Source organism: Falco punctatus (assembly GCF_963210335.1).
Source record: "Falco punctatus genome assembly, chromosome: 10".
In the NCBI taxonomy this organism is placed as follows: Eukaryota; Metazoa; Chordata; class Aves; order Falconiformes; family Falconidae; genus Falco; species Falco punctatus.
This window is the reverse complement of record NC_137590.1, coordinates 10,680,940-10,696,412: the sequence shown is the minus strand read 5'-3', so window position 1 is coordinate 10,696,412 and position 15,473 is coordinate 10,680,940. Positions and strand designations below refer to the sequence as shown.

At 37.8% G+C, this 15,473-nt stretch overlaps 1 protein-coding gene across 1 annotated transcript in view; it reads right to left on the bottom strand.

Moving 5' to 3' along the window:
- Positions 1-15,453, bottom strand: part of SPO11 (SPO11 initiator of meiotic double strand breaks) — a 30,425-nt gene extending 14,972 nt beyond the window's left edge. The window contains exon 1 of the mRNA XM_080403927.1: positions 558-15,453. Within this exon, the coding sequence (XP_080260053.1) occupies positions 558-703 (146 nt within the window). The 5' untranslated portion in view covers positions 704-15,453. The remainder of the gene's footprint in view (positions 1-557) is intronic.
- Between the last annotated feature and the right edge of the window lie 20 nt (positions 15,454-15,473).

The window sequence follows — 15,473 nt, the reverse complement described above, 5'->3', positions numbered from 1 at the left end:
TGATCTTCAACATTAATAGTGTAAAAGATTCAAGTTACCACACCTTTAGCAAGCAAGCAACATAAATACGCAAGAGAAACAGTTACAAATAAAAATCTACAATGTAACCAACACACTCCAAAGCCTAGAACCTTGCATTTCTAAAGCCAAGCTGTTTCCATACCCTGCCACAAAGACCAAGAACTCTCCAAGTCATTACTGTTAATTATTATTATTATCCTTTTCCTCTTAAAATACTTTTAAGATGCTCCCAGTCTGTTCCAGCCTCTGAGGCTGATATACTGTGTACAGAAAGTCTTTTAAAAAATTGTGAGTGGTTTTTGTTAGTGAAATTCAGTATGTTTGTTTTGTCAGTTTTCCGTATTTCTGTCTGTAGCTACAGACTTTTTGGAGAGGTCTGAGGGAATGGAGATGCTGTTTGCAGTGTGAGGGCCCCTGTGTTTTTGTAGGGGAGTATGTTTTTTCAGTTATGCACAACCCCATGAGGTGCACTGGTGCACTACCTGATTGAGTATTACCACAGAAAGAGTGTGGGTGCTATTTTTCACATCGTTTACCGAGGAACGTGGCTCTCATGACCAGACAGACTTGTTTCCCTGAAGACAGCCTTGTTCCCAGTTGGCACTTCAGTGGAACACATACTGTGGTCCACCATGAAGGTTGGTGCAGACCAATCCAACTTCTCTGGAAGGCATGAAGCCATGTTAAAAGAAGACAAAAGAGATTACCAAAGAAATTAGAACAGGCTAAGTCTGCTGGACTTAAAACTCATGATTTGAGGTAAAACCATAGGGCCAGAGAGGAAAAGCAGAAAATGTCTGTGGAAACCAAAGTCAAGGTTTTCCCGCCCTTCCTGACTGACTGGCCCAGGGCTTTCCCCTCGCTCCTGAAGGGAGAGGAGCTGGCCCTGCCTGACCCAGTGCTTTTCCCGCTCTTTCTGACTGACCAATGGCTTTTCCCACTCTTCCTGACTGACCAATGGCTTTTCCTGCTCTTGTTAATAGACAGGAGATGGCCCCACCCACTCTCACTGCCAAGGACCTTCTCCCGCCCTTCCTGACTGACCTCATCCTCCACTGGGAGCTGGGAACTAAACCTCAGCACTGTCTCTGGAGCTGCAGGGCCTGAGCACATACATAAGCACAAGATCTGTAGCACCCAGATTTCTGGAATAAATCTGGCCAGACTGGCTAGAAGGTGGCCACATGGCTCATCAATACTTTTCTCGTGTTTTCTGAATGACCAGCAATTTTTTTCTTCCCTTAATATCAATGTCTTTTCCTGAGTGTTCTACGTGGCTGGAAGAAAGCTGAAAAAGCTGAAGGCTCCAGTGCAACTCCAGGTGTTGAAAAATCAGCTTCATTTGCCAAAATGGAATTCAACCTCTATTGAGATTAAAGATTTAACACTGGTTTTATCATTTGCCTTCAGCATTCTGAAGTTTTACAATAGACTTGTGATATCTTTTCAAATCTTTCTCAATACACTCTTAAAAACTTCTGTTCTGAACAAACAATAACCCCCCAATTCTAAAAGTCATGAACTGCTGGCTTCCAAGGAAGCCAAGATGTAAGAAAAAAATGTTAAATTTTGTAAGCTTTATGGCTGAACCAGGACTTCCACAGTTCACGTGGTGTGCTTGGCCAGAGGGCATCACCTCAAAATGGATGATACACAGCCACAGGCTGAGAATTGAAAAGAAACCCCACACGCAATTATCATCTTGGTGTGTTTTGTCCTGGATGTATTGGTGTTCACCTTTTCCCATGAAAATTCCAGTCTTCTCTTTCACTTCAGAAAGTTTAGATTCTTTGTGATTTTAAAGAGAAAATGTGGTACCTCTGGGAGGCCTTGTGAAGGCCCAAAGAGTGCACAAGTGTGTGGCCAGCTCCCGTTCATGGCCAAACAGCCTCCCTGCAGCCCTAGGCACTCCTGCAGCAGAACTGGACGCTCCGTTTCTTTGGTGGGTTCTGAGTGCAGAGGTCAGGGCTCCTTCACTGGCTCCTTCACATAGCTCAATGGTGCTAAAAAACAAATCCTAGAAACTGCTCTTACCTTTGCAGTTATGATGTGCATTTTCAACTCCTAACTACGTCATCATCATCATAATTGGCTGACAGATAGTGGTCATTCTGAGAGTTACTTAGGAGGTAAATATCTAAAGGCTTGTCCTTTCTAGAGAAAATTTTTTAAAGCTCTCTGTTGATAACATTGTCTTTTATGCACAGCAGTCAGTAATATTGGAAACTGTGCTCTATCTAGCTCACTGCTAACAGCATTTCAAACGTTACAATGCTTAGACTTGTTAGCAAGTTAGATGATGTAGTGTTTGAAATGTTGGAGGCAGCTGGTTTCTCCTGCTGTTCTATTCACTACTACTGCTGAACCTTTCTCCTTTGGTACTTGTAAAAGCAAGCCGTCCAAATCCAGCCTGGGTAGGTAATTAAAAAATTCATGCATTGATTTATTCAAGGAAGACCTCAGGCTATGATGATATGAACACAAGGTGATTCAATTAACAGGAGCTAGCAAAAGAAAGGGGAATTAATAAATTGAAAATTTCAGATCTTTCATCTTAAGTCTTTGGCCTTTAGGTACCTTGAGATCACTCCGGAAATATTTATGTAAAATCTCTGTAGTTCTTTCCAACAATTCAACATCAAAATCAACAGATTTTTGTTTGATACAGAACTGACAAAATTATATCATGCCTCTAGCAATAGATTGAAAACAAAATGATATACATCAACTTGTAGGAAGCTAATTTAATGACTTACCTCTTCTTCATAGCAGCAAACAGCAACTATAAAAAAGCACAACCAAAATACTTAATACTTATAACTGAGTTAAGAAAACAGATATTGAAAAACAAGCAACAATAACAAATACTTCCATGCTTCAACCTTAATACTGCACACATATATATTTATATATAACCATATAAATTAGTATCCAGAATATAACCAGTAAATGAACTACAATCAATAAATGAACTAGCAGTTTCACTTCCTAAAGCCCTCAAAAAAAAAAAAAAAAGCCCAAAACAAAACCCCACACACATACACACACAAAGCATTTCAATTACAAATACTGACTGCATTTATTATTAGGAAAACAAATACGAAACATTATTAGATGTTAAGACGTAAAGAAAAATGTGAAAAAGCGGTGTAAGCAATGCAGCTATCTGTATGTCTTGCTTCTACAAAGATGTGCAGTAGAGGGCACCACAGATGGCAAAGAAAAGAAGTTACTACTTTGAAGCTGTTAAATTTAACACCGTGATTTCACCAATCCTTGATAAATCAAGTTCGATGGGTAATGAAATACTTTCAGATTTGGTTTCTTTAAAAGATACCCTGTTAACAAAAAGTTCCCCTTAAGACTGTCTCCTGTTCTAAAAATATGCTCTTATCTGGATACTCTTCGGAGGAAGCTGTGCTATGAAATAGTCTGTATGAGCTGATGCCAATTTCAAAGTCTGTCTGTAACTGCTGAAGAAGAACCTGTCTGGATCAACACCTGTTGTTATCACTACATACTACACAATAAAAGAGCTATAGAGAACAAAAATGTACATTTATCTTAGTGCCAAGATTTTAAGTTGCTTGCTATTCATTTCTCATATATAAATAACTGCATCAGTAGAATAAATAATACATAAAATATGTAAACACATATATATGCTTTTTCCTTTTCCTCACTGCATACCTTATGAAAAGATTTTTCCTCTTTTCAAATGTAGTTAGCCTCTTACATTAAGTTTTCATGACTGCTATGGTAAAGGTTTCTCTCCAAAATCTTCTGGCTTTAATTCTTTCAATAGACTGGTAGGCATACCAGTGGACCTGATATGCCTATTTTCAATGAATGCCAAACAGCATGTGAAATGCAGTCTTTCACCCAAGCCTAAAAAAAGGGAGACCTCAGTAAAAGGTAGTGATTCAGTGCAAGCAGAAGTATCTGGACCAGAAAGGAGTGCTAAGGAGATAGATGGAGGCTTAAAAGCGACAGCAAGAACAGGGGGAAAAGTCCCTACCAGCCATTTAAGAGATTCTTGGGAGTATGCCTACTGTGTTCCAGCAAGCTCCAATTTCTTTCCAGCTTCCTTGGTTGTGATCTGGACAATCCTTGGAAGGACAGACATTTTGTGAGCCAACAGATTTTACTGTGAATAAGTTAGGACAGGTTAGGACAGAACAGGAGACAGATCTATCACCTGCCAGTTACATGAAAAGTTACTGATCTTTTTCTAATGGGCAAAGCCCAGAGAAATAGAAGATGAAAAGTCATTCACTGCTAACAGCCAACAACTTCAAATGGGATATCTCCTTCCAACTAACATGGTCGTTTAAAAAAACCCAAACCAAATCTAATACATGTTTTCAGTTTACCTAGCTCTGGGGGGAGAAACACCTGTAAAATATTTATTCTGTGGTGAGCCAAATCACTGTAAGAGGAAGTGGGTTTTGTTACCATCCCTTCTTTTTGCATTTTATCTTTCAGCCAGAAATAAACTCTTAACAGGCCTGCCTTAAAAGGAAAAGTAACTTTCATCTAACCTCTGTCACAGTGGTTTTAAGATCCAACATTTTCTAATGCTTTTAGGGCCAGTAATGTATTTTGGGTGGCAGGGCAAGACAGGTATCTGAGACAAAGAAACACAAAGTAAATTAAAAAATGCTCTTTCCCACTTTAGCATAAATGCCATGCACACTCTGGTTCATTGACAATAATTAAGCTGCACACAGGCAACTTTATATGACTGAACATCTGAAGACATAGTTTTTACATGCTGAGAAGTTTGAGCTTGCCCATTACTGTCATAGCCAGTATTTCTCATTCCTCAACTGGTCTTACACTAAGATAGGACACTCCTTCAGCCTCATTCTCCCTCTGTAGTCCCAGTTACTTTTGCAACATTTCATACTTGCTGCAGTTTTATAACAGGAACTTCAGGCTGTAAGCATATAAGCTGCCTGAAAAGAAGAAGAGGAAAAAAATCAGTTGTAGCTCTTCTAAGGCTTCAAAAAGTTAAAAAGTTGGATGAAAATGAGAGTAGGATTTTATATGGGGAAATTAGGCGTTCTGCTACTTCTATTATTCTTTTGAAGGGCAAGTTATGAAGGAACATAGAGAAAATACTTTGAAACATCCAAGCCTTCATGTACCATAGAATCGTGGAATCACAGAAAGGTTTGGGTTGTGAAGGGACCTCCAAAGATTATCTAGTCCAATCCCCTTGCTATTAGCAGGGACATCTTCAACCAGACCAGGTTGCTTAGAACCCCATCCAACCTGACCTTTAATGCTTCCAGGGATGAGGCACCCACAGCCTCTCTGGGCAACCTGTTCCAGTGTTTCACTACTTGCATAGTAAAAAAAATCTTCCTTATATCTTGTGTAAATCTACCCTCTTTTAGTTTAAAACCATTACCCCTTATCCTGTCACTATAGGCCCTACTAAAAAGCCTGTTCCCATCTTACTTACAAGCCCCCTTTCAGTACCGGAGGCTGCTCTAAGGTCTCCCTGGAGCCTTCTCTTCTCCAGGCTGAACAACCCCAACTCCCTCAGCCTGTCCTCACAGGAGAGGGGCTCCAGCCCTCTGGTCATCTTCATGGCCTCTTCTGGACTTGCTCTAACAGGTCCACATCATCCGTGTACTAAGTGTAAGTGACTGCTGCAAGACAAAATGATTACCTTGCTTTTGAGGAACCTACAGGTCTCTCACATAAAAATAATAAATATAATTGCCTGTTATTATGGACAAATTGTTAAGCTCTTTCTCTGCTGTCTTCCATATCAAAATCCCAGGACAGCTGAATAATAAATGAGATCAGGCAAATACATGGTGCCACTCTCTGCACCTAATGTCCGTCTATTTCTAACAGAGATAAACACCTATCATTTACCTATTACCCATTTTTCATTGCTACGAATGGGAATCAAATTAAAATCTGGGCTGAAGTGCTTATACAGCAGATAAATAAATAATAAGACTAGGGCACTACAGGTGAGTTAGAGTAAATTCCCTCCATTCTCTCTGGCAGCTCCCTGAAATCAGTTGCTCTTATTGTCTATATGGTAAAAATCTCACCAAATCCCCTTGTCAACAGTGGTAAGTTCTCAGGTAGCTACATGTCATACCACAGAAGCAGTAATAATATCTAATGAATTGATTTGTAAACTAAAAATCTATTTGTAAATCTACACATTTGTAAAAATCCAAATCTGGCTTTAACTGATCATTGAACAAACATGGTATTATGAAAAATTCTGATTAAAAAATAAAGAGAAAATATGTTGAAACACACAAATGGAAGACATTTGTGCTAAAACAACTGGCAAGCAAGAATGTCTTCTATTCCATGTTCATGTGACAGCTTGAACATAGCAGTCTTGGAAACAGCTGCACCGTTTCTTCTGGATTCCAAAAAGCAAAATATCCTGTTTATTTTCTGTTTTCCTTTTGTGGGTAAAATCCTAGAAAGCATGAAAACTCAGGTGTGATTTTGCTCTTTAAACCCAAAAATGCCAGCTGCTGTACATTAAAATATTTGAGCCAAAATCTGTTCTTTCATTTATATGAATGCTACACCGGTGCTGTCATGGCCCCAGATTTATGCCAACAGGTAAAACTCGGGATGGACTTTAGACCTTTGTTATTAACTATTTAATAATGTTTGGGGAAAATGAAGTAAGAGGGTGACGTAGGAGTCTATTCTGACACTGAGTACTGTGGGCCATATAAATAACGAAAAGGGTGAGGCAGTTGATTAACAGACTTCATTTTTGGAAGCCTAGATTAAAATCAACTTTATGTCATCCTTTAAAATGCATTTGGTTATTTTAATTAAGCTACTCATGTCAATTGGTCCACACCACAAAAATGCCAGGGGCACGGTGATGTAATATTGAATAAATGGCAACCTTTACTTTTGAGGGTCCTAAAGCTCAGTAAAAAATGTATCAAATAAAAAAGTAGCATAGATGTCTTATCTTGATTTGCTTTTTTTAATTATTTTTACTAGGGGAGGAGAGAAAAACCATGATTCAAATATAAACCTGAATCCAGCCCAAAATGTGTCTTACTGAGTCGTTGTATAAGTAGTTCTGGATGCAGTGAGCCTGTTAACTGGCCTTCAGTGAACACTTCTCTGTGCTGTCTTTCCAGGATACATTTTTAGTCCATTCAAACATTTTTCAAAGTCTTTCTGTATATTTATAGACCACTCTTTTCTTGTACTCAGAGCAAACTCAAATGTGTCAGCTGGATGTTACTGCTGTAAACCATCTTCTGTATTTGGGCATGGAGGAAGGTATGACATTTTGCTCACTTTTGCTTTGTTTCACTGCTGTTGGCGATGAAAGCAACCAACCGTCTTGAGTTTGGCTTGATGGATCTCCTTCCAGGCAACTTTCTGTCAGTTGGTTTAGGACTGGGCTCTAGAAGGTACTGGGCCAGAGGAAACACAAGGATGTCCCACAGCCAAAAATGTGTACAGCTCACAGCTATAAGGTGTGAATTAAATGTTTGGTTAATAAAACTACAGAGTCTGTGCACATAAATACAAATTCTGTAATATAAAGCTCTCCCTGGCTGATCTCATGTGTTGATCCCTAAGGGAGTTCAGTGCTGAATTTGGGCCTTAAAGAATTGAATAGAACAAATTTATACTATTCTCTGAAGACAAAATCTTCTGGCACAAACAGGCGTTTGGAGCTGTGGACTAAGGGCTTTGCTACGCTGGAAAATTGACTGGAATTGCTATTGCAGAATAAGCTATTCTGCAACGACTTACTGTCTGACCCATGACTTTTCCAGACTAGAATATCCACACAGGGAGCTATTATGGATAGTTTATTCAGAAATAGCTATCGTGGTCACTTTTCCCACACAGATAAATGCACAGTGCCCGCGTATATCTGTAAGGAAAAAGCTTGGGTTTTTTACGGAAGAATACTTTTTGTGTGATACATAACATGTGGCAAAATGGTAAAATAGAAAGGGAACTTTCAATCAGATAGTGATGCAATTGATTTAAGACCCTTTATTTAATTTACTAATATATATTACCATAATTTATTATGATTACTTACATTACTTAAGAACATCTCTACATCTGAAAGGCTATGTCCATTACAGGATGTTGCATCAGCTTAACTAAATCATTTAAGAAAACCCATATCTAATTAAATCAGTGCAAAAATATTAATGAAATTACTTGCTGATTGACGGATCTCACATCTCAGTCATCAGCCTTCTGATAACATCATACATGTTGTTAGAAAGAAATGTACAACAGTTCCATGCCTCGGCAAAAGCCAAGCTTTTTTGGTGTTAGCACACTGATTTTAATAAACAACAAATAGCCACTTGTTGTCAGCAGGACCTTTTCTAGATTAAGAATTCCTGCCTGTGCCTTAGGCACAGGTGAATGACAGGTGGGTCTAGCACTTGTTACCAGAGAAAGAGTTCGTTTCTAAAAATCTCATGTAGTGTTAATTTATTGTTTCAATATTTTCCTGCATGTCCTCTGCTCTGTAATGTGAAAGGGTCTCTCATGCGTTGTGCTGGAATGCTTCCATGTTTGGATCCACTCACGAGGAGTTTTGAGTGCCAGGAATGCAAGGTAGGGACCCTAACATGCCAAGGAGAAGAAATAAAAAATAACTGGTGTAGAAACGGCATTGCTGAAGATACTATCATCCATCCACTAGTCCCAAAAACCCAATATTTAAAAACTTTCTCTATAAATTAAGCTGAAGGTTTTCTTTCAGCCATTTAATACAGTTTGATACTTCATCAGAAGGAAAACTACGATGCTCATCAACCAATCCAGATTCTTATTTGGTGTGGAGAGCTGGATGAGATCATATCCTCAGCAAAATTATAGAATGCTAAGAAAAAAATCAGGAGAGCCAATTCCTAACTCTTATTTTAACGACAGGGTGCCTCACATTAGTGATGTAATGTAAGCAATAGGTGTTGCTGAACAGCTGCTATTACACTATATTGGCTCTTCTTTCTTAAAGATTCACTCAGGAGAGAACTGTTCCTTCGTGTTTTAAGTAAAGTGATTTTCTAGATATTTCAGCCAAATTACGATGGCCAATACATCAAAATCTTCATTTTGACTTAAAATAATTTAAAAAATTATTCCATTAAAATCTGTTAATTTCTGTAGATCATGCTTATTTTATAGAGACTACATTTCTTGAAATGTAGACTTCCAGAAAACTGGATTTGCCAAGTTATATTGTGACATGTAATGACAGTAGTAAGAAAAACAAAATGTTGCATCTTGGATACTTTAAAAATATTTTTTACTCTCTACAGTTTTTCAAAGACTTTTGATTATAAAGACTTACAATCTAAAATAAATATTCATCTACATATTTGTATATATTTTATATTCTGACAGAGAAATGCAAAACTTTATATAAAGCCATTTTTCCCAAGAAACAAACAAACAAAGTTGCCACAGGAATATAAATACTCAGATTCACACAAACATATTAATGGTAAAATGATAATTTGAATAAATAATAGGAGGAAGACAATTACACCACATCAGTTATCTGAAAGGATCCAGATCGCTACATATTTGTGTATGTATTGGGATTACTGACATGCTAGTGAAATATAGGCATTTCTGGCCTGGAATTTGGAAGTAATTGTAATGGTTCTAAGAAGTGCTGTGCTGACAGTATTTTTTCTGGGAATCATGGCCCTACCCACGGGAACTGATGGGAATCAGATTGTCCACTCATACTGACAGAATGAATGGCCACAAGAACAATTTTGTATAACCTCCTTGGGGAGAAAAAGGCTGTGGCAAAAGGATTCCCAGGGAGTCCTGGGAAAAAAAGAAATGAGGTTTCAGTCTGGTGCATCAATCCATTACAAGATTATTACCTAAACCCTTTCATGTCACTCTTACACTGGAAAGAACCGAGAGTGGCTAGGACAAAGAAAATGATAACCAGAAGTTGGAAAGCCAAACTAGACATCTCTCAGGCTAGAACTGGAAGTAACAGGACAAAGAAAGGCCGAAATAAGAGAATTCAGTTAAGCAAACAGGTGGAATTATGGAAGAAAAAAATTCTATTTTTTCTATTGGAATATATTTCGAAAAATTAGGACATAGCCTTCAGACTCAGAGAGTGGAGGTCTGAAAGATGAATGACTAAAAGGTTTTTATGACACTGTGCCCATCTTTTGATTTCAGTAGCAGGCATCTCTTGGGAACTTATTTTGCATTCATATTGTACTTACTTTCCTTGTGCGGAGAGAAAAACAATGCAACACAAACCAAAAAGGTCACTGTACTCATAGCAGAAAGATTTAGTCACTGATAATGTAGAATTAAAAAAAAAAAAAACACAATAAAAAAAATCATTTACATAATGCAAGAGTCAGTATTTATAGAGATTCAAACTGATTTCCCTTCCCAGTGGAAAACTTCTCATTTAATAAACTAAATAGTGCCTGTTTTACAAGGTAAGTTCTTCCAGAATATATAGTCACCATCCCCATTCAATACTAATTTTCTGCTATTACAGGGTAACAATGATGAAGTCTTGAATTTTTTTTTCCTGTGTTACAGATCATTCAGTCTTCTGATGAGAAATTAACCTGAAAGTAAACTTTTACTTTGACATTATATGTTCCAGTGTTTTGTATGACACACTTGTAATAAATATATTAAATTATATACGGAGGTCAGTCATGCTAAAACACTGTAATAAAAATACTTCCTACTAAGTGTTTGAGAAATTATTATCAATAACTTTTAAGTTTTCATAATTCTGAAATCCCAAAATGAACTTGATCTTTAAGAAACATGTCTGTGCAGCACAATGTAAATTTTTATCAGAATTTTAAAAAGAAAAAAATGTAAGTTGTGCCAACTGACTTCCTAGGTAAGAGCCTTGCCTATAAATGCAGTGAGGCAGATTGGTGCTAACGATATGTAAAGTTCATCTTTGTACTCCACTGGTTCTCACATCATTACTGGCAAGATTTGTAATGGCGCATTTGCATTGGTTTATACTAGCTATTTACAGTCCCCAGGGCACAGATGCAGAAGTTCTTAATCCATGGAAAAAACCTGTCATACTCTCTGTTTTTTCTGGTCATGCCCCTATCTATGTGGTAATAGGGAGATGGAGTTTCTGTCACTGGAGTATCCTGCACAGAAGTCAACTTCTCTAAAGCCAAGTAAGGAAAAATATGGCTTTGCTAACAGCTGGGGAAGGTGACCTACAGATGACAATGAGGAGAAGGCTGAAGTTCTTAAACCATTTCTTGCACTGGTTTGCACAGGCACACCGTACTCCCAGACATCTGGTGTACCTGCACAATTTGGCAAGAAAACAGACAGTCACCGGTGGTGGAGGAGTGCAGGGGCTCCGTAGTGAGGTTGGACATGTTCAGATAGATGGGGCTGGGTAGACTGCACCCAGTTTTGGCTCCTCCAGTTCAAAAGCATGGTGGAGAATCTAAAGGTGGTTCAGACGAGGATTACAGAGATGCTCAGGGCCGAGAACATATGACCTAAACAGAGATATTGAAGGTGCTGGGCTTGCTTATCCTGGCAAAAAAGAGGCCAAGGACTGATCTCTGCCTGAATGGTAGTTACAGAGGCAATAGACAAGTTCTTCTTGGTAGGTAGTGTCATATGACAGAACAAGGAGCAATGGCAGTAAATTACAGTGTGGGAGGTTCAGCTGAAAATTATGAAAAAATGTTATACTCATTTTTCAGGCATTCTTTGAAAAACAAAACCAAAACCCTCCTCAACAACTATGAAAACAACATCCCAGTATGACTGCTACTGAAAAACCTAATAGAAAATAAAAAATTGCTATCCTCTGGTTTCTTACTGTTTCTTATATCTTCTAACTTCAATATTATACATTTACACTATTACACACATTTTATCACACACGTTTGATACATACATATGCTACATAGGCTACCCACGTGCTACATTTTTTGTTCAAAATTCTTTGTAGGCAATTAGTAGTTGACAGAATACCTTTTTTTGATGAGGAATGAGTTCTTTTTGTACAAGCGAAACCAAAAGTGCTTAATTTTCAATGTAATATTGACTATAATCTCCTTGAATCAAAAATTAGCTTTTCATAATAAATTCACTGAATTGTTTGGGCACAATTGCATCACTTTGTCCAATGGGATAAAGAAAAAAATTGGAAAGAAAAGAAAAACTATTGAAAGGAAACTGCAAAAATCCATTGGCCCAAACAATGTGAGCATGCTAATTAACTAGCAGCGGTTACTTGAATAATCAAGACAGGTTATTTCTTGTATTTATTACAGGCACTTTCAGGTATTTATTACATCAACTGTGATATTTATCTAGTCATCTGTATAGAACAGCCCATTGGAACATGTGTGATAAAGGGGTTAATTTTGATCATTTAAACTGCAGATATTCTATTTAAGACACTTTGTGACACCAACAAGTTTTCACCTTTCCCTTAGGATTTTAAACCTCCACTTTTCAGATGACTTACACTGATTTGAGTGTTTCCCAAACCCAGTTCCAACCATCCAGCTTTTCAGTGAGAAAACTGGTTTCCTTTCCTTTGCATCTTTTCGGTTTCCACAGACTGGTGGTTAATATTTTCAGTACAGACTCTCTATGCAAGAAACACAAAATGTTTACAGGATGGGTGACATAATGACCTCTATAATGTTAAAACCTGGGGCATGGGATTGCCTACAGGCAATCCAAGGCTTTCTAACCATTTGATTGCTGTTTCTACAGAAAATTTGCAATGGTAAAGATAATGACTGGAGGTATATAAATATTTATTTAGGCTTTATCAGATCAACTAGTGTTTGAAACTACTTTTTTTTTTTTAAAGTCATCCCTGAGAGCTTACCCCCATTATACTGAATTAATCAGTTTTAACCTAATTTAATAATGTCTCTGTGCTTCAACATACTGCTGAAAGGACTCTTGAATCACCACATAAATTTTCTTGATGAAAGGAGCTTTTGTATGAACTTTTTAGAGCAGCTGGCAACAAAATATAAGAAACATCTACCATGCTTCCCTGGATTGGTTAAAGAGGTGGATAGGAGGAGGAGAACTACACTTTGTAGTCCTGTTTGACAGCTAAGGCCTCCTGCCTTCTATTCTTAATAAAAAGCTTAAGACATATTATACTTGTTAATTCGAAGTCCACCTAGCCTAATATTCTGCTTCTGACAGCAAGCAATACTTGATATCTTAAGAGTGTAAGAGTGTAAGAAAAGCATCTAGTGATGCTTTCCCAGCATACTCTCCCAGTCTCCTGTTTATGACTCAAGGACTTCTGGAACTAAGATCATGTCTTTGAATTCATTGCATTTTTCTTCTACAGGTTTGCACATGCACATTTTTAACATACAGAATGTCCTGTGATAGGGAGTTCCACAGATTAACTACCTGCTCTCAGAGACCTCCTGCCCCTTTCTGTGTTGAACAAGACAGCAAACAACCAGTCCATGTCCACCTTTCCCACGCCACTCAGTTGGTTAGGGTTTTCTTAGATTTTTAACATATACCCACACTGCTTCCCCTGACTCCTATTGTCACAGGTTAGGGAAGGGAACAAAACAAAAAAAAACCAACAAAAAAAAAAAAGAAAAAGGAAAAGAAAAAGATGTGGGGAGAAAAGTGGGAAAAAGCAGATACAGAACCACTTAGGAGCCTGAACCAAACAGAAGAGAACACAGTGCTCAGGATGTTTGCAGGATGATACTGGGGCACAGAGTAAAAGCAGGAAAATAGGCTGGGAACAAACACACAGGAAGGACAGTGGAAATCCCTAAATGACAAGGACAGGTGACAATTTCAGGCAAGTTCATCTGTCTTGTTTTAGGTGATACTGAGATTCAGAAGGAATTTTGGTTATCTGAACTTGGCTGGAAGCTACACTCCCTTTATTCCCTCCTTCCTCCACATGTCAGCCCTGCAATCAAATGAAAAAATCAGTTTCAAAATTCCTTAACATTTGGGCAGGTTTTACCTCCCTTATACTCCCTGCAGTCCCACTGATATTTCAGCCCCTGGGAATCTGAGATCATAGTTTGGCTCCAAGGAAATTCAATGTACAGAAGTACATTAAGGAGATATACCATCTTTTCTCACCACTGGAGGGAACATTTTTGCCCTAGCTTGAAAAAGAACTTGGGTGTGATTAAGATAAAATAGATTATGGAGAATTTGATATACGGTGAATGCCTCCAGATATTTAATCAATGGGGAAGCAGTGGAACAGGTTTGGGCAGCTTACAGGTTGATGACCTGTTCTGATAAAACCTGGCTGGACTATAGAAGTCATTCAATATCCATCTTTGCTGCAGTTTCTCATGGCCAGCTAGGCACATGGAGCACAGATTCCTGATTTCATTAGTCTTTAACTTGCCACCCTCATACAGGTTATTGCATTAGGATGTAAGAAAGTAATCTGAAAGAAACGTTAAAGTTTTACCTATATAAAAAAACAAAACAAAACAAAACAAACAACTCCCCAAAAAAAATTCCAAACCAAAACCCCCAAAACTTTATAAATCCAGATTGTGATGGAGAGGAGGAAATTGTAGAAAATATTGGCTAGGAGTCCTACTATATGCATAGACATGAAATCTTGGCTGCCCACTGTATGAGCTAAAATGTTGGATAGTAACAGTGCTCTAGAAAAGATTGAACCCTGGGGCTTACTGCTAGGCAATGATGGATTTAATTAGCAGGGTGTGTCTAGAGGGAATGAAGGAGATTCTTCTCAGGACATGCCTATACTTGAAATTGTATGGTTATTGTGCATCTTTGTTAAATAATTTGAAAAAACTATTGTATGATCAATGCACACATACCTCCTCACAACACTGTCTTGCACATAAGATATTCCTATTTTATGTCACTGCAGTTTTTCATGCAATAATAACATACTCTTTATGAGCTTGGTTTCATTTCTCATCTTGTTCAAAATCCTTTAGGGTTTTGTGCTATTTCATTTCTCACATCAGTAGTGAACCATTTCACACCTTTTCAGTTACAAACAGAATAAAAACAGGCAGATCAATGTGCAACTGAAACAAAAGTGCCCAGTGAAAAAGCTAATGCTATGGTTTTGCCTCTGATCAGCAGACTACATTAAATAGCACATTTCCATTTACGCAACAGGAGATTTTGTTAGTCAATAAATCCCTGCAATCTTAGAGGAAAGAATTAATCTTACATAATTGGAGTTTTGTTTCAGGAAATGAATTTATAGAAAGAGATTCAGTCTCTTAATTGAAAAGATTTAGTGTGTTTGCATTCCACTTAGCAGTTTTATTTGTTCTTTAATTTACAGGAGTCCATGATAGGAAATAATTTAACAAAAATGCCAAGAGGAAAGGGATGTGCGTACCAGGTTTGTGTGCAGACAAGAAACAGGGTTTCTTGAGTTA